General features: G+C 38.3%; 1 protein-coding gene across 5 annotated transcripts in view; it reads left to right on the forward strand.

Annotated features, from left to right (window-relative positions):
* Nucleotides 1-19653, forward strand: part of atg5 (ATG5 autophagy related 5 homolog (S. cerevisiae)) — a 26839-nt gene extending 7186 nt beyond the window's left edge. For all 5 annotated transcript variants that reach the window (XM_077527024.1, XM_077527025.1, XM_077527026.1 and 2 more), the window contains exons 7-8: nucleotides 12135-12252; nucleotides 18249-19653. In XM_077527024.1, coding sequence (XP_077383150.1) covers nucleotides 12135-12252; nucleotides 18249-18385 — 255 coding nt within the window. In that variant the 3' untranslated portion in view covers nucleotides 18386-19653. The remainder of the gene's footprint in view (nucleotides 1-12134; nucleotides 12253-18248) is intronic.
* The last annotated feature ends 382 nt before the right edge of the window (nucleotides 19654-20035 follow it).

Here is a 20035-nt window from a genome sequence, read left to right on the forward strand (position 1 = left end):
AAAACCGAAATGACCAACGAGCAGCTGATCCTCGACTGGAAAACATTAAACTGCAAAAATGGGCTGAAAAGCCGAGGGAAGGAAGTCATGTAATGAGGAATCTAATAGTTGATTGAAGAAGAATTATTTACCTTATAGAAATTAAATTTTGACTTTGCAAGCTTTCGGAAAACAAGGAAATGATAGCTAGCCTAAAAACACTAATGCCATAAAAGTATTGCTTTTGCAACATCTTGTGACATCTTGGTGCCAGGGAACTATGTTGAAGTGAGTTGAGGAGCTTCTTATAGACAAAAGTAGTGCTTTGCCTACATCTTGCTGCACCAACAGAATTACCGTGATTTGAGGAGCTTCATTTGTGGCAACTTTGTGTCAGGTTGGAGTGAGTTGAGAAGCTTAATTTTGACAAAGTAGTGATTTGCCGCCATCTTGTGGCATATTGCTGCCAGGGAATTATGTTGAAGTGTGTTAATGACCATTTTGACAATCATACTTTGCTGCCATCCTGTGGCGTCTTGGTGTCAGAGAACTATGTTGAAGTGAGTCAAGGAGCTTCATTTAGACAAAAGTAGTACTTTGCTACTGTTTTCTTGCGACAACTTGGTATCAGGGAACTATGTTGAAGTGAGTCAAGGAACTTCATTTTGACAAAAGTAGTACTTTGCGACCATTTTCTTGTGACAACTTGGTATCAGGGAACTATGTTGGAGTGAGTTGAGGAGCTTCCTTTAGACAAAAGTAGCACTTTGTTGCCATCTTGTGGCATCATAGTGCTAGGGAACTATGTTGAAGTATGTTGAGGTCTTTTGTCTAGACAAAAGTAGTATTTTGCTGCCAGCATATAGCAATTTGGTGTTTGGGAATCATGTTGAAGTGAGTTGAGGAGCTTTATTTAGACAAAGGTAGTGCTTTGCTGCCATGATAATTATAAACCTTTTTAGGAGCCTCTTTATGCCTGTACACTTTATTTTACGCACACCAATAGAATAATATTTCTTATTGTAAGGGTCCATCAGTGCTAAAATGTTCATGTTCTAAATATGCTTGATGTAGCAAGTGTAATGCTCTTACAAAAAAATGCCTGGTAGGAGGAAATACCCTGGTAGACTTACATCAAGCATATTTTGCCTTGATTTGATATGCTTTTTCAGTCGTGTTGCGTGGAAGCCACCAACTCCCACATTGGTGAATATAAGCATAAATCCTTTTGATGGCCGGCGGTCACTAAAGAGTCACGATGAATCCGAGCGAGAATGTGGAACAGATTTGTCTTGAAAAACAAGCTGCGCTTTGACTCTCAGGACGTTTTGCGGTGTTGGGAAAAGCCCCTCACTCTCATAGTCGGACCACTGGCTCAAAATCCTGTCAGCGAGGGATGCAGATGTGATGCTTTGTTGTTTGCCATGATTGATCGTCCGGCGTGTCCCGACGGCTCCGCTGCCGCTCGTCTTTATTCTCTCATCTCGTGTGCCATAAAGCCTCTTAATGCACTTTAGACAAACATTCTTGTGTGCGGCAGTAAAACTTGGCCCTTTAAAGCCCCCGCGACACGCCCACTCAGACAGTGCACTTGTCGTCGCCATTAAAAAAAAAACAACAAAAAAAACCTGCCGGCCAGGACTTCTCGGCGCGTGACTCCAAACTTTCCGTTGTTTTGGAAACGAGATGCTAAATATTTACACCAAGCGGAACACCAAGTCCAAGATTGTGAGCAAGATGTTCGCTGGAAATGTTCATTCGATCCTTCCAGACCACAGATCTTGAACTCGTTTTCGTTACTGGAAAGGTGTTCACTGGGATTGACTTTCAAGAGTAATTTGTTGCATGATCAAGCTCGTAATTTTGGAAACTTTTCTGTATATCAATTAATTTTTAACTTGAGCAGCAGCCTGCCCAAAACTCGCTGAAGCGGACGTCGCGTGACTGGAACAACTTAAGTTGGGCGACTCATAAGTCAAATAAAGTAAATGTAATTTAAAAAGAATCATAAGCAGCTTATATATTTTTTTATTTTTTTAGAAAAGGGCAACATCAGTGGTTTGTCTGCTTTTTAGGAAATGGATGTAGACAAGTGTAGCAATAACAGTTTGAACATTTAGAATTATGATGTCATAAAACACAATGAAAACATAATGGCATTTATTGTTGCTCTGGGTCCTTCTGAAGAGCCCGGGAGAAGCTGTTTGATGTTGCATTTGTGTTTGTTTGTTTTTTGCCCCCCCGAAACATCTTGCCAGTCATGATTCTGGCCAGTACTGTATTAGCTGTTTTTTTGTTTGTTTTTTGCTGATTTTTGACAATTTATTTTTATTCAACACTCTATAACTCAAGTGTTTTCTGGGACAAAATTATTTACTCTATTCATTGTATATATATTTTTTTAGTTAATAGGCCAACTAATCAGTTATCTTCATAATTTTATAATTTTATTGTACGAAATATCGGAATTGATATCAGCCTTGAAAAAAAAAAAATTCCGAACGTTTACATTCAAATGAAAAATATAGCACATTTTATCGTATCATGATCATGACTCTGAACGTCTTGTCCTCCATGTTGTTCCAAGACTGAAGCTGACCATCATTCATTTGTATTAAGTTAACTCGTGATGCTATCCTTTAAGTACTATTAATTGATGATTAAGGCTGGATTTGCATTGAATTTGTCAAGTGGCACCATTCAGATTTGATTTGTAAACGGTGAACACTTCCATGTAGGGGTCATCAAAAAAATTAATGAGCAGTAATGCAATATTGATGCATGACAGTGAAACTAAGAATGTGATGCTTCTCGTGTTTGAAAAATCTGGAGGGGAAAGTCGTGGCTTAGTTAGTTTACTCCGATCTGAATCAAACATCTTCCGAATTTGGATAAAATTATGTATCTTGAGATAAAGTACTAAATATTCTACAGTCGACTTTATTGCGAGCATCAATACGTGCGGATTTTACTTAAAAGTTTAACACTCCAACATGGAGCTAATGGAAATAATGTGACAGGTATCTGGAGACAAATGCTAAATATTTACAATTCCCATTGCGAACAAGCACTGCCAGTCCTCTGGGCTGGCAGACGTTCAATCAATCCATTCGGATGTTTCCGTGCAAACGCTCGCGGTTCCCGCGCGGCGGGGAGAAGAAAATCCGGCATTTGGCCCGGCGGACATGTCGTGACATGACGCCAGCGTGGAGAAAGTGAACATGGATGCAAGAAGACAACAGAAATTCAAGAACAAAAGCTGTCTGGCCCTCAGAAGTCACCACCACGTGACTTTTTAGGGCAGACGAGTCTCTCTCGCACGCGCGCAAACACATGCTTGGCGTCGTTCAAAGGCAGATTGTGGTCTTTAGTGTAAATAACATGTGCTGCGTTTGATGCAGACAGAATTAATGACAACGCAGAGTCCAAATAACAGAGGGCTCATTTCCGTCTGGCCTGCAGCCGCCGTGGCGACAAAGACGCCTCGCGGCCGTCACGTACACTTTTCATTATGTCGAGTGAGCGTCTGCTGATAAATCTCATCGTTTTGTTTCTGTCCTGTTCTTTCAGCTGATAGTGGATGCCTACTGTTTTAGCATTCATCTCACTTTACATCTTCGGTTGAATATTTACTCTTTTAAAATTTTTTTTAAATGGGTCAAACTTTATTACAAGAAGGCTTTCTTTTGATCCCTCTTAACTTGCTGACGGGGTTTCGCCATCTATTTTCTATAGCGCTTGCCCTCATTATGTTAGTAGGTATCTTGCATTCACAATGGCAGCCTGAGCCCAGACTCAAACCTGGAACCCCTTGATTATGAGGCAGTTATATTAACCACAATTTTACTCACTGTGCTGACTCTGATGTCTGATATCTTTTGCAAATGAAAACCTTATGTTTTCAAGCCGTTGATTGTAAAACGCCGGTCAAAATCAGCTGTATAAATTTACCCTTAACTGATAAATTTTCATGTCGTTTTACTTTACTTTGTCATTAAAAGGTGAGAAATGTCAGTAGGAGACATGCATCTTACCTTGCTGGTCCATATTGGGGTGTGTGAAATATGTTTCTCATTAGGATGAGAAACTTTCTCATCCTAATAACATCCTAATGAGTTTTCCTGCAAAGCAGTAGCTTTTTAACAGACTACGAGACTTCAAATGTTTTCATGAGTCACAACACAAAGGCGACGACTTGCAAGTAAAGCAGCAATGTCCTTATAACCAAGTCCCAGGTGAAAATATAGCCCAACTCGTCATTTTCATTCAGAAATGCCAAACGAAATGGTAGTTACCGGCTCTCCCATTCTCACATGCAATGGGCTATACTTTTTCTTCTTGTTGAGAAATGTTCTCGTTCAAACGAGTAACATTCTCATCCTAAAAATAAAGAGAAAAGTTGCTCGTCCTAATGAGAACTAGAGAATTAGAACAAGGAAATGTTCTCTTCTTCTCATCTCTGAAAATAAATAAATTCAAGTTTAGCCAAGTTTCAGTTTTGGAAATAAACATTGGAAAACCCAAGATGGACTTTCTATAGTTTCGGTTTGGCATTACATTCACAAGTTTTGTTAGGGAACTGCAGTGTTGAAGGTAAATATATACCCACAGATGCGACATTTGTTTGATTTTTAAAAAATGTATGTTAAAGGCTTATAATAATAAACTTAGGTTTGTGTGAAAGGCACATGTGTAAGCTCTGAAATGTTTTTGGAATTATGATTCTATCTGCTTCAGGAGCTGAGATATCAATTATTTGTAATATTGTTGAATTTCCAGGAAAATTTTACTACTTTTTCGGGCGTGACTCAAAAGTCACCCATAAGTTTTATAGGCATGTTTTGCCAGGCGCTTTAGGCCTTAATGGGTTTGTGAAAAAATAAATAAATAAATAAATTAATTAATTGATAACTTTTTTTTTTTCATTTTTAATAAAATTGAAAAAAAAAAAAAAGATATTTTTTTTGTGTAGAATTTTGAGGGAAACATGAATTATATCCACATGCAATTTTCCCTTTGGACGAATCATAGCTAGAGATAGACCGATGTGTTTTTTTTTCAGGGCCGATACCGTTGCTGATTATTAGTGGTCAAGGAGGCCGATATTCATTTTTCAGAAAAAGGGGGCAAAAAATATTGGTGTTAAAATACAAATGCCAGTATTGACTTGTATTGAAAATACCTAAAATCTTAATCTTTCACATTTCTTTGTTTTAATTTCAAACAAAAACACACAATTCCCAGGGTCAGCAACATCTCTTATAAAGTTAACTGAAAATTGAAATAAATAGTTCCCTGAAATTAAAATGGTTTTAGATTGACCTTTTAACGGCCATCAGATTTTGAAACTGATACCGATATTTGTCAAAATGCCCAATATTGGTGCCGATAATTGGTCAGGCCCTAATCATTGCTGGCTTCCATCCATATCTTGTTAACAGTTGTCTTGCCTTATTATCAAAGTATGGCAAACAGGTACGCCTCCAAGTTCCCGCTCGGTGACTCAGCATTTAATCACCACAGCGACCCCCAAACCAACTCACCCGATTCTCTCGAAGCTGCCTGCTTGGAAGAATGCACGTTTATTGCCTTCCAGAGATCTTGTAATGGCTAGCTGAGACGAAGAGGGGGCGGTTGGGGTGACTATGCAGACAATTACAACACACGGGAATGCTCCACACGCTCTCGTGCGTGAAGATGCCAAAGGCAACAGGTGATGAGGACGTCACGCTGGGGTTTACTGTAAGCATAGCCGTGACCGTCAATGAACGATGTAGACATGTTGCAATCCGTCTTGCCGCTAACAGGAACACAACACTAGGTTATTTTGGGTTTCGCCATAATTAATTCCATGTCTCTGCTGTGTTGTATTTACTCCCTCAACCACATTACTGATCATTATCAGTCTACTGGCATCTGTTCAAGCAGACACCGAATGCAACCTAACCTGAATCACACACGACTTTTGTTTATAATTGTACATGCAGTAAAGCCCCGTTTATCATCCGGGATGTAGTCTAGAGCTACGATATGTGAAAAAATGAAAGATGGAGACACTTAAACAGTGCCGTCCATGTGCTTGAAACAAATTTAAACTTAGTTGTCCTTAGCACCTGTTCTTATTTTCTCACATTAAATAAATACAAAGATGAGCAGAAGAGGAAAAGTGATTTTAAAGGGCAAGTCAACCTTAAACATTTCTTGACAATGTTAAAGTCTGAACATAACTTTCTGATTAATGTTACATTTGTGGAATAAAAGTTGAGCAGCAAAATCCAGCCATTTTTTTTTTATCCATTTCGTGGCGGCCATTTTGCTACTTGCTGTCGACTGATGATGACATCAAATGTTGCTCAAGTCTCAGGTAACAACAAATCAGCTTCAGAAAACAGGTGAGGTGTGATTCGTCGTTACCTGAGCTCTGAGCAACATAGATGTCATCTTCAGTCGACAGCAAGTAGCAAAATGGCCGCCCCCTGAGATGGATTTTGCTGCTTAACTCATATTCCACTAACGCAGTGCTTCTCAATTATTTTCTGTTTAAATGTATACATTTGCATATTTTTTCAAATTTTAAAATAACAAATTTAACAAATTTTCTTTCATCTAAAAAGGAACTTGCACAATTAGTGTTGCAAAGAATTTCATTTGTCTTAATATTATTTGTTTTTTACATTTAAACATTTTCTTTTTTACCAAGAAATAAATGATCGTCCTACTGCTGCACTCCAACTTTAAGTTTTTGCCAACATAAATAAATGAATATTTATTATTATAAATATATATTATTATAAATTGTTTGTCCAAAAGGAAATTACATAATTATAGTGTTTCTATTTTTTTAAATTGGTCTTAATATTTTTAAATTCGTAAACATTTTCTTGTTTTGTATCAAAAAATAATCCTTTGAATAATCGTGATTTCAATTATTGCCAAAAATAATCGTGATTATTAATTTTCCCATTATCGAGCGGCCCTACTTTCTGTCTTTTGTACACTCTCTGCTACAACATATAGTGTGGGAAAATGATCACAACAAAATCTCATGATATAGCGAAAAATTTGCGACATAAAATAAATATTAAATACACGATGCAGTGACGCCACAAAATGTGATCTAGCAAGGATGACTGTAACTTAAAACCTTCATGATTAACCTCAATATAATGTAGTCACAGTTTGATGAAACATCCAGAAGCGAGTCTTTGTGTTGCTTGATGAGATGACCGTGTGATCATCAGATCAAGCGAACAATGGCGTGAGACCATTTCAAGTTCCGTAACAAGCAACCAAAAGTGGGTGGAATTTTAATTTGCAAATGGACGGCGGGCTCAGAGTTCAGTGGAAACAACTGTTGATTGACAGCTCCGTTCCCCCATCCCCATTATTTGGCCATCACTTAGGCGGATTGAATCCCCTTCGCCACCAATTAGGCGACGTGTAGAGTTGCGCTGCTCTTTTCACTGAGTGAGAGCGAGGCCGCCGCGCCGGTGTCGCCATGTGCCGCCCTGCCAGCTAAGGTGTCAGCGCGGCTCAAAAGAAAGTGTCTTCATCACCTCGGGAAACAATAGCCCCGGCTTTCATAATTAATAGGCCGCCACATTTTAAAAATGCACCCAAGTCGCTGTCACTTAGCGCACTCTCCCTGCTTCACCAAGGCCCGGATTGCTGTGGATGCAGTGGTGGCGGTCAGGGACAGCAAGGCCTTGCCTACTGGCATAAACACTATCAGAAGCACTGATCTACATTAATAACCTAAATGATAATATTTGGCCCATGAAATTCGAATAATTAATTCCCTATTTTGTGGTGTTTCTCTTCCTGCTGCTTCCAGTACATGTGGGAGTTTTTTGTCCAATCAGATTTCTGTTACCATGCCAGTCTAATCTGCCAAAAAAAACAACAACAAAAAAAAAACGTTCTATTATACAGATTGCCATGTTCCCAAAAACGTATTCATATGTTTTTTGTTTGTTTTTTGTTTTGTTTTTTTATGCTTGAGCATACAGAAGGCTTTGATGCAACCTCTGACCTGAAGAGGCCGCTTACAGCATTGGTAGTTATTAGAAAAAAAAACGGCCAGCATGTGGCAGCAGAGTATAAGAGATCAACCAGGGCTATGTTGCAACAAGCTCTTTTTTTCCCAGTGTTTTAAACAGCGTTGTGAATAATGATGAAACTTAGCTATATTCTAATACTACAAAATGAAAACAGATAAAAATATGCATTTTTGCTGAAGAAAGAAGAGAGACTAATGTTTCTTTTGGTAGCTTCCATGTTTTTATAGCAGTAGAACACAATAGTCTTTGGGCTTTGTAAAATCTGTCAAAATCCAGTAAAACAACCGGAAGCGAAAGGGCTTGCTTCAGTAAAAATGGCTAGCAGTGAATGAGTTAATAGTATTGATTTTTTTTTGTATAATTGTGACACGATATTAAATGGTGAATTAACTCCGTTAGTCCCACCTACCAATTGCACGACCTGCCACTGCCGCGGATGACTCAATCTTTCTGTGTAACATGAACGCCGGCTTCGACGCCTTTCACGCTAACTTCGCCACCTTCGCCCGACTGCTCGACGGTGTGTAGTTACCGCGCACCAGTCACTCGATCCCGCTGCATACTGGTTTCCTTTTCACGTCTCTCATGATTATAGCCTATCGTGTGTCGCCCGGGTTCTTGTTTGACACCTCAGCTTGGGTGTCGACAAGGTGCGATCAGGTCAATGCATCGAGGTGTGAACATCGAAGACTAGCTCACCTGGCTCTGACCGAAATGTCCATCAGCATGACACAGCAGCGGCTCGTATTCATTAGCGGAACTAGACCACGACGGGACGACATCATCAATCAGCTAGGACGGATAGATTAGTGTTTCTAAACTAAACTTTCCATCCATCAATCAATTTTCTTTAATGTTTGTCCTCATTCGGGATGTGGGCTAACTGTAGGTTACTTCAGATGGTCTGAGGAGTACAACTTGGAAGAATGGCACTCGCCAGCCAATTGCAGGGCACTTTTAGACACAGAAAGCATTCAACTTCACTACTTCCTGTCAAAATTAATCGATTAATTGAGAAGTAATCGATTATGAAATTAATTGACAAATATTTTAATAATAATCGTGTAATCGTTTCGAGCTAAAAACACGAACAGAGCGAACATTTTAAGTGAGTGTAAAAGTATTTTTTGTATACAAGTAAATACATTTTACATCAGTAAATGAATACATATTTACATAGTAAACTATGTTACATAGTTAAATAGAATAAACATATCTAGCGAAAACCAGTGGTAGCACTGGGAGAGTATGTATTCTGGCAAAACATACACCAAACCCATCTTTACAGAAATATGCTATTCATATTGTTTTCGGATGTGGATACAGAGACCACACTAATACAATATTTATAAAACGAAAAACTTTAAAATTTAAAGAATTGATGGACTTTAACCGCCTGAAAATAATGTATAATGCCCATCATGAAATTGTACCAATTAACATGCAAATCAAATTAAAAAAAATTTAAAAAAAATAGGGGGGAAAAAAAAAAAAAAAGAGTACAAATTAAGAGTATTTTTTTCAAAACCTAAATACAGAACAAAACAAAAAGGGATTTATTTCACCTGAAGGTGTCGGCTTGTGCAACAATTTAGATCATGAAACTAAATCATCTCAAGTCTATTTGGATTTTAAAAAAATGTATAAAAGCACAATTACGGGAGAAAAAAAAATATAGCACTAGGTCATGCTGTTGAATTATTTTGCTTAATTGTTACTTTGAAAACTTCTTGACTGTTTCCTGTCGTTTATTTTGTGTTGATCTTTTTTTGTGTGTGTTGATCAGGGGCATATATGTTTTACGTCTCTCTGTTCCCCTTTCATTTCTTTTATTTTTATTTTTATTTTTTAAATGAAATAAAAAATATTGAATTGAATTGAATGTACCGCTGCCAACAATTCGGCAAAAATGTAATGCTCATCCACTAGATAGCAGAATTTACTATTAACTTGTGTATCCACCTGCTGTCATTCATTCATTAAACAGTTGGTTCATATTAAACTGAAATAGTCCAAATTTCACTCTGCGTAACTTCCGCCTTGTGCAAGTTATTCAGCTACAAGAGTGTCCAAATATTAGAAACATGTTTTTGTATTGTTGCCGTCTGGTTCATTTCTTAGTTTCCGTGACAGGGAAAGGGAAAGAATGCTGCTGAACTCTGAACCTTTCAGAGTAGAATCAATAAGCGCTACATGATTATCGTGATTCATTTAACCTTGAGGCTGAGCCAGTGGCGTTCTCACGCTGCCCAAGAAACCCCGCCTGATGATTTCCAGACTGATGGAGATCTGCGCAGCACCCCAGCATCTCCATTGCGTCACATCTGCCGCAAAAACGCCGCTGATGGCTCATTACGTTGGTTCCAATCAGCTCCCTCCTCCATTTATCAGCGCCCCGGACTTTCCCCGTGTCGTCTTTCATCTTTCCAGTTATTGCAACGTCAAATGTGGGATGAGTCATTTGCATACACGCCAGAATACTCCGCGGAATCGTCTTCAGACGAACAGGTGCAATCCAGAACGTGGATGTGGCAGTGGGGAAAAAAAAAACCCATTGTTCTCACCTCAAACTTCATGTGAGCTATTGATTAATGAGCAGATGCATCCGGAAAGAAGCAAATCACATGACTGAGATTTAATTCAAGGCAGCTGATAAGGGACTGAAACGAAGTAACTTGATGCCTTGAGTTGTGAATGACCCGACTTTTAGAGATATAAAATACTGTTTTGTTTTGTTTTTTTGCCAGTCTCAGTTGAAGTTTACTGTCAAACTTAACATGAAAAGAATTATGCAGATTATATTTAGAACGACCGCATAACCTTTCCTTTGGCAAGTCCTTTTATCTCAATGCTAACAAACAATGCTAAACAATAAACACTAGGGATGTAACGATACCGGCAATATCGTGATTTTGCAATATTAAAACTGGCACAATATTTCGTTGTCATGTCACGATATTAAAAGCAGCACATCTGTTCAAAAAGTCAGGTTGATTTGTGTAGTTCTCGCACCCTCAGATGGTTAGTTTTTTTTTAGTGTGGTTTAATTTTCACAAGGCATGTTTTGGCCTTGGGATACTTACATACTTACTCATTGAGCCATTTTCAGCAATAAAAAGTTAACATTTTGTCTGTAATTGATGTGATAACCATCAGTTTTCATGTACAATTAATACCTTTAAAAACAAATTTTTCCATTTGCTGTCGACACCTGTGCCGAGGAAGTAAGTAACGACCAATAATGGCCAATAATTTACTGACCAAAACTAGAAAACAGGTGAGCCATGATTGGTCGTTACCTACCTACCTCAGCAAAGGTGATGTCATCTTCAGCCGACAGCAAGTGGAAAAATTAGTTTTTAAGATATTAATTGTACATGAAAAATAACGAAGTTGACAATTTAATTCTGGACAAAATATTAAATTTTCACTGCTGAAAATGGCCCATTGAGTCAAGTATCCCTTTAAAATCCATGTTAATTGTCAGATGAAGGGGCACGTAATATGCTTGTGAACCGGGTCAATTAGCAAGTAAGTGCCTCAATATTAAGTGTTAATAGAGATTGTTTATATGCATTGCTGTAATGTACAATAGCAAAATAGTGTATTTTTTCTTTTATTTTATTTTTAAATATTGTGACCTTTTTTATCTCACCAACCTCCCCATAATATGATAATTATCATAGTGTGACCTTCAGAATTTAATAATATAATGTTTGGATATCGTTACAACGGAACGCGTACATGCAGACAATATCACGATACTCACATGCATATATTCTTTATCCTCTCAAAAAACGACTAGTGTAACTGCAGCTTAGTGAGGAGCATGTATCTCTGCACAACACTGCAGCTTCAATTATCTTTTTGTCTTTGAAATAATAGCACTTCTGCGTAGTTTGGCTTTTAAATGTGGTGGCTGTTCAAAAGAAACTTGTGTGGGGCAATTTTATGCAAATAAAATCCCAAAAGATTTACCTGGTTATTTATTTTCACACTTGGATAGGCATGCACTCCAGACACTGTTTGTGTACATAAAAATACAAATTACTTTTTACACAATTTGACCCTTCTTAATTCATTCATTTGTCACAGACGATGAGCGACAGGCCCTTCATCCAGAAACTCTTTCGCCCCGTTTCACCTGAAGGCAACGCTCACACCCTTGGCGACCTGCTCAAAGAGATGTACCCTGCAGCATTAACCGATCATGGTATGTAACACTCACGTGGACTTAGCAGAGAGACTCCCGAGATTTATCACTCGCTGCCTTTCTGGCAAACAGTTAGATAGGATGTAATCGTCATTTCTTGGTGAGAAAGAAACATGCTTGCTTCAAGATTTTTATTCACCGTTTACAGTTAATGTTTTCTGTAAAACTAAAATATTAAGGGGCATATTCACTAAGAATGCGCTACGTCCGGTAATAGCGTGAAATATTGCACCACAACTGCACCCGCAGTCTGCGCCCAGTTACCCACCTATTCACTAAGGATATTGCTCTAATCATATACCGGCGCAAACACCCCCACAAAACTGACAGCTTGGAGCAAATTTGCGCCTGATTTACAACACATGGCAATGGATTTGCGCCAACAACATGGTTATAGTAACAGTTGCGAGAAAGACGACATTTTCAGAAAGCGAGGCACACACCGCTCTCATGATCGAGGTTGTAGCGGTTAATACATCTTTCCAAAAACGTTATTTGCGTCACACAAACGCGGTGTGGCTATTAGCACTGGTTAGTGAATTAGACGCTGTATATCAATGAGTCTCATTTGCATTGGGGTGGGCATATTTTGCGTCAAATGTATGCAAATTACCTAATTTACATACGCGCATATAACACTGGCGAAGGGACCTTCTCTGCCTCTTACTCTTAATGACATTACATCTGTTTCGTAGACCTCCGTTTAAATAGTAAATAAATGCATAATGTGCACGTGGAAGCGGGTGTGTGTGGCCCAAATAAAGATGAGAGGAAGCAGCAGCAGTCTAAACACACAGCGGAGAGGAAGTAGATAAGGACACAATGGGGCGTCAAGACAGACGACCCGCAGGAGACTCACCTGCTCGCTAGAGACAGAGTAAGCCCACCTCTGCAAACACACCCACTGTCTGTCTGTCTGTCTGTCTGTCTGCCTACCTGGCTGTCTCATTCACTTTCAGTCCTCACCTTCATGCCCACTTTGCTGACTTTGTGTAGGCCTACTGTTGTTTTAAAGGTCATAACTGCAAGCGTGTTTATGTTCAAATTGGACTTATATACATTTAAACAAAAGTTTTGATTTTATTACACAAACTAATTGGATTCAATGCAAAAAAGGTTTTCAAAGATATTAATATTCAGTTTTAACTGATACTGTTAATGTTTTTTTTTAATTATTAATAATGTTTTATCTTGTTAGTGTAGTACTGCAACATACTGCAATATTTTGGTTACTGAGCTTCATCAAATATGAATATGCATTTTTAAACGTAGGTATGTCATTAATAACATAAATAAATAAATATTAAAATATTTTTTTTAAATGCCATAATAAAAATAACTAAATGACCATATAATAAAAAAGATACACACATTTTATAAATGTAATTTCAAAAGTTATTGGGGCATTTGAAAAGCACGATATACGGTGAATCAAAGTTTGTTTATTTTTATTTTGTAATATGCTACAAGGTAAACCACAATAAATTACTTTAAATAAATAATAAAATAACTTATTATGTAATTAAAAAGCACTTTAAATTGAAATATAAAACCAGTACTGTAGTTGGTAGGTTCCAATTTTGTAATGACTTTAATGAAAATACTGGAAGTAGTTTAAATAATATTGATAAAATAACTCAAAAAAAAAAACAACAACTAATGAAACAGTGCTCTACATGAACACAAATCAAACAATGATACATGAAAATGTTTTTCATGAAAAATTTAAATATAGATATTAAGAAGTAAGAATTGTGTTTGTTTTATTCTTCTTTTAACACATTTTAACATAAATCAATCAATAAACATTGCTGTAGTAATAATAATTACATATTAATAATAATAATAATAATAATAACAATAATAATAATAATAGGTCTCTCTGACTGACAGTGTGTAAAGTTTAAGAATAAAGATGAATGGACATTATCCAGATGCTCATCTCATTTCCTCCCTTGTGGCTCAATTGTTAAAGATCTTGGTTTCTCCTGATCCAGGAGCTCCTGTTCCTCTTTGAAGGTGTCTGTCAGGTGTAGTCTCTTCCTCAGGTCTAGTCTTCATCCTGCTTTCATGTCTTTGACATCAAGTTTCCGACTCTTCTGATCAAGGTGAAAGTGCTCTTTTGTGGCCTCCTCCTCCTCCTCCTCGTCTGGCAGATAGTGGAGGGGATTATGGTGGTGTTTGGATTAGAGCCAGCGGGTCGTGTGTTGGCGGCGTCGGTGGGCCTTGCCCCCTGCTATTGTTCCGCAGTTCAGACCCCCAAACGTAGGGGTCCCAGCCCCTCTGTGATCTCTCGCACATCAAATGAGAGGCAAACGTGTGTTGTGTCTGGGGCTTGGGCGTCAGGTTTGACTAGGGTCAGGCGATACGGTCTTCAAATAGTATGTCAGATCTCCCTTTGCAGTTTGAATGCATTCCCGCCTCCTTCCATTATAGAATTTTGAAGTCATCAGGACATTATTCAAAACGTTTGCTCTTATTTAATTTTTTTCCTCTTTTAGGGTTCTATTTTATTTGGGTTTTTTTATCAACCAAACAAGTTCTGAAACCCGCCTTTTGTTAGCTGAATGAACTTGCATCACCATCCAAGCATAGATTGATGCTTTAATTGAAACATGCTCAGATATAGAATTTTTTTATTTTTTTTTTAAACATTGTCCATAATAGATGCTTGTCCAAGGTTATTCTAGTGAACTAAAACTAACAAAAAAAAAAGTAAAAAAAAATAAAAAAATAAAAATAAAAAAATTAACGAACTAAAATAAAAACGAAAATACATTTTAAAAAATAAAAACAAACTAAAAAACTACATTTTATACTTACAAAACTAACTTAAACTAACTATAATTATAGCAAAAATGTCCTTTGTTTTAGTCTTGGGTAATTAATTGAATGCAGGAGCTCATGGGGATGATTTTAAATGTGATTTTAAGTAGATTTATTTTGATATTAACCGGAATAAGGACGTTTGAAAATGTGTCACACAGAAGTGATGTCATCTAGATGCAGCCAATAGAAACACACCTTCAGATGATGCCGCTCCCATGGTGTTTTTTAAATATTGCACACAAATAATACACATTTTTTGTAAAAAACTAAAACTAATACTGAAACTAAAACTAAGCATTTATTAAATAACTAAAACTAATAAAAACTATCAGAACCACACTGAAAACTAATTAAAACTAATTAAATTTAAAAAGCAAAACTCAAAACGAAATAAAAACTAAAATTTAAAATTCCAAAACTGTAAAAACCCTGTTCCTGTCATAAACAATTATTACATTTTACTTAATTTGCCCCCCCCCCCCCCCAAAAAAAGTCTTTGTTCATCTAATTATGCCAATGATGTATAGTGACAGGCAGAATAATTAAATGCTTTCCCATTTATTAGGAGTTTCAAATAATGTAATGTTATAAGAAGGTGTACATTATACATGTTCAGTGTGATTGATTTTTTGATTGCCTTTCACTGGGCTCCTTTAATCTCATAGGCAAAACAATCTGAAAATTATTATGCTTATGTTGCCTGTCTTTTTAGCGGGAAACTAAATTAACTCAACACTTTTTTTTTTTTTTTTTGAGTAATCGCTGAAGGGTTTGAATTCGTCAAATTAACTCAAAATAATCTATAAAAATATTTTATTCCAAAGCCTACAACTGTCCAGCGTTTGTACGAGGAAAACAAGGGGGCTTCCCAGACGGCCGTTCCCAGCATGCAACGGGAAAAAAGTCTGACTTGTGCGCCAGGTGCGTTGTTGTGCAACCTTTTGCCCACGCGTGACACATTTGAGATGGCTCTCGTAAGCCTTTTTCCTATCGGTTTTTTTTCTGGGGCGGAACGACAGAAAGCCAGACACATAGCCACCTCCTACAAAAGCACCCTGTGACTTAATTAAAACATCAACTCCCGTGATGTTGATGCTTAGTCAGTCCATGTTCGTGTGAACACAAATGTAACGTTGATTATGTGCGTGCATGTGTGTCTTGAGTGGGTGTGGGGTGTGGCCTGAGATTTTCCCCATTTCTCGTAGAGTACAGCCCCATCCACTCGCAAGTGCGCGTGCGTGTGTGAGTGAGTGAGAAAAATTGCATCTGCATCTTGGAGATGGCGATATATCAGCACCACACTGGCCTCAAATAAACCGGAAATTTTTGCTTTAGCAAAAATGGACTTTCTTAAAGGTGCATTGTGCCGTTTAACTCTTTCTCTCCCAGCCATTTTCACTGAAACAACCCCTTTCGCTCCCGACTGTTTTACTGGATTTTCACTGATTTTGCAAGACCCACATAATATTGTGTTCTATTCCTATAAAAACACCTGCCAAACCTACCAAAAGAAAGATTAGTCTCTTCTTTCATCAGGAAAAAAAAAGTATATTTCTATCTGTTTCCGTTTTGCAGCAATTCACATTAGAATATAGCTAAGTTTCATCATTATTCACAAATCTGCTTAGAATTTGTTTTCAACAAGGTTCTGTTTGATCTCTTATACTCTGCTGCCACCTGCTGTCCGTTTTTGTTATTACTACCATTTTTTTCACTAGTTCTCTGCCCCGAAAAAACAAAAAAAAAACATGTAAATACGTTTTGGGGAGACAATACATTTAAAATAGAACTTATTAATACGTTTTTGGGAGGAAATGAGTTAATAAGGTAATGTTAAAGCTTTTTCTACATCATACATGCTCCATCATTGCCCAGATGAGTACAAAGAGCCCTGACTGTTTTACTCTGATTTCATCTATCAGCTTTTATCTACCCTTTATAGTAGAGAGTACGGACCCCCGCACACTCCACAGTTTCTTTGGTGAAGGCAGGTGCGGAGTTTTTCTTACCTCATTTGAAGTCATGTCTTCGTTTGTCAACTGTGGCAGTCAAATAAAAAGGCTATTGTAAAGATATTTTTGCGCAAATTTCTTCTTTAAGTCATTTTTGGCCCCGTTGCTCAATTTACGGCTGCACAAAAACTTTTACAGGCGAAGTAAATTTGAATTTCTGTAAACCTTTGAATGCACGTCTCTCTGTATGCCTGTTGCAACTTACTGGTGACACTCTTATGCTCAGTGACCACTTCCTGTGATCGTCTTGGTCACATGATGCCAAAATATGATTGACCTAATGAACAGGACTCTTTTAAATCAAGGTTAAAGTACACTAACCAGTTCAAGTCCTTGAAAGAGAATAACAAGTTCTGCAAAAAACTTCAAGTTGGAAATGTTTGCAGAAGGTCAAACTATGTTGACCTGTAAAGTTGCTGGATGCGTTTTAGGTTCATCCTTAAATTTTACCGGAACACTCAACTTTTTCTAAGTGTACTGTATTATGTTCCTGTCTGTTGCTCTTGACCACACGGCTAGCACACAAGCGGCACTCAAGGCGGTACCACGTCATATCAGGAGGGCGTTGTTGTCAAAGCCAACCGCCGCTGCACCCGAAACCCACTCACTCTCCAAAATCGTCGACTCGGTCGCTTCGTTCACCGCTTCCGACGTTACGAAATGGAACACACCAGTCCCGCTTTCTCTGTGCTCCCAACGGTCAACTTCTAGTCGTGAGCTTTGTTAGAGGGCCGTGTTTGCGGGTTAAGGCTTGTTCGTGTGAAACTGAAAAATGTCAAAGTGAAAGTTCACCACTCGCAATCCACAAAAATAATCAACTGCCACGGGTGTCAACATGTCGGCCATTTCTAAATGTTTGTACATCTTAGTGGGCATTTACGTGAAGTGCAAAGTGAATGTTGATGTGGAAATGATTGTTGTCAACACTGAGCGGAATTATTCATTGATAAGTGTTGTAGGCAAGTTATTTTGTAAAAAAAAAAAAAAAAAAAAAAAGCCACACAAAATTTCAACATAAATCAGCGTCCATGAACAGCAAGCGCCAAAATAAATCAAGTCCTAAAATTTACAACTAAAGTCCAAGTCAAGTCATGTGACTCAAACATTTGGCACCCTCCCCCCAATAAAACCAAATAACTGCCGTATGCCACACAGGTGAGGAGAAACGCTACCAGGTCGTGATCCACGGCATCGAGCCGCTGATGGAGACGCCGCTGCAGTGGCTCAGCGAGCACCTCAGCCACCCGGACAACTTCCTGCACATCTGCGTAGTGCCGGCGCCTTCCGACTGAGGTCCACCCAACCTCACCGTTGCCGTGGCGATGAACTTTGATCACGCGTTATGGAGAGCGTGGGATGGGAGAAATCCGTGATGGTCTCCTAGAACGTTTCCCTGATGCACATCTTCCTCGTCAGATGCTGACGTTGCCTAGGTGATCACATTCCTGCACCTAATCCACTATATGACCCCGGTAAGGTAAGATGCTTGAGCATTTATGCGATATAGTATACTACTTTTTTTTTTTTTTTTTTTGTCCTCACTAGTAAGACAATTGAGCACACTCGTTCGAACAATTATGGGAAACTAGTAGAACAATCGTGTCTTACTAACAACATTTTTCCACTACTGACTTCGATTAGTGAGGCAAAACTTATAGTGGGAGTTTTGGTGCTATTAGCGCACTCTCGGAGGCTCCTAATTTGCAACAAATGCCTGCTAATTTGTCCTAGTAGTTACTAGTGCAGCATATTAATTTACCAGAAAGCTTTGATTGCCTTTAAGTAGGCCAAAGATGGCACTAGGAGTTGATAAAAACTTTACTACCCAGATATTCGTTATACTAGTGCACTGAATTGTCTTACTATTGAGAACAAAGAGTGTCCTAGTTCATGTTCATTAAGCTGAACATCAAGTATATTAAATAAATGCTCAAATGCCTTTCCATACCTCGGAAACGACTAACAAGCAGGTTTATAAAGAGCCCCGAGTTTGACATGGGGCGGGATGATTTTGCACACAATATAGATATATCGCTAGCACAAAATGCTCATTTGTGACCACGAAGTACTAACTGCAGCCACAAATTTGGTATGAATTGTGAATTGTAGTTGCAAGTGAAAGTGCGCTCGTTTTGCTTAACAAGATGTCCAAGTTCATGGGAATGATGTTTTACCCATAAATTTGATTTTGGGGTCACAAATTAGTACCATCGTTAGCCAAATAGCATTCTCTAAACTTTGTACTCAGATTTGTCCTGAATTTTTAGCCAGTCATTGATGCCAGAAATTCAAACAGTTTCTGCAATTTATTTATTTATTTCAAAGTTGTAAAAATGAACTCGCCATTTAGTATATTGTGGCCACAAGTTAGCATTTTGTGCAAACAATATGTCGATTTAATGACAATTGTGTTTTCGTTCCCGTGTCACGCCTGAGGCTCCGCAGATTTACGACCACTTAAGCGCCACTTTTTCTACGTCCAGGTTGTTGTTGTCTTGTCCTTCACGTGTTCCTTCTCTGTGGCCTGCAGTCAAAGGCAACAATAAACGGCTGGTTTGTTTGTGTGGCCGCCTTGTTTACGTGCCGTTCCATGTGGTCGCGTCAGTTCTCTGTTTATTGACCGCGTTTTGTTGATATTCTATTTTTGTCCGCACATATTTAGCCGCAGACGGTCACGTGGCGTCCATGTTGAGATGGACGAGGTCCAGCCAGACTGGATCCGTTTGGTGCGTGTCTCTAATGACTCATGAGCGTCCCAAAATTTGCCAGCGCTGTCCAGTGTGCGTGTCATATTTACTAAATGAGCCGCTCCAACAAATGGGTGCAATTTGCTTGTTGTAACTTCGTCAAAATGAACAAAATAGTCCGTCTTTTTTGTAAATGAAAATCTGAGTGATGATGCGACACCAAATGACAGCCTTTATCTCATTGTTGTTAACGAG

This window comes from Festucalex cinctus, chromosome 7 (genome assembly GCF_051991245.1).
Source record: "Festucalex cinctus isolate MCC-2025b chromosome 7, RoL_Fcin_1.0, whole genome shotgun sequence".
NCBI classification, from domain to species: domain Eukaryota; kingdom Metazoa; phylum Chordata; class Actinopteri; order Syngnathiformes; family Syngnathidae; genus Festucalex; species Festucalex cinctus.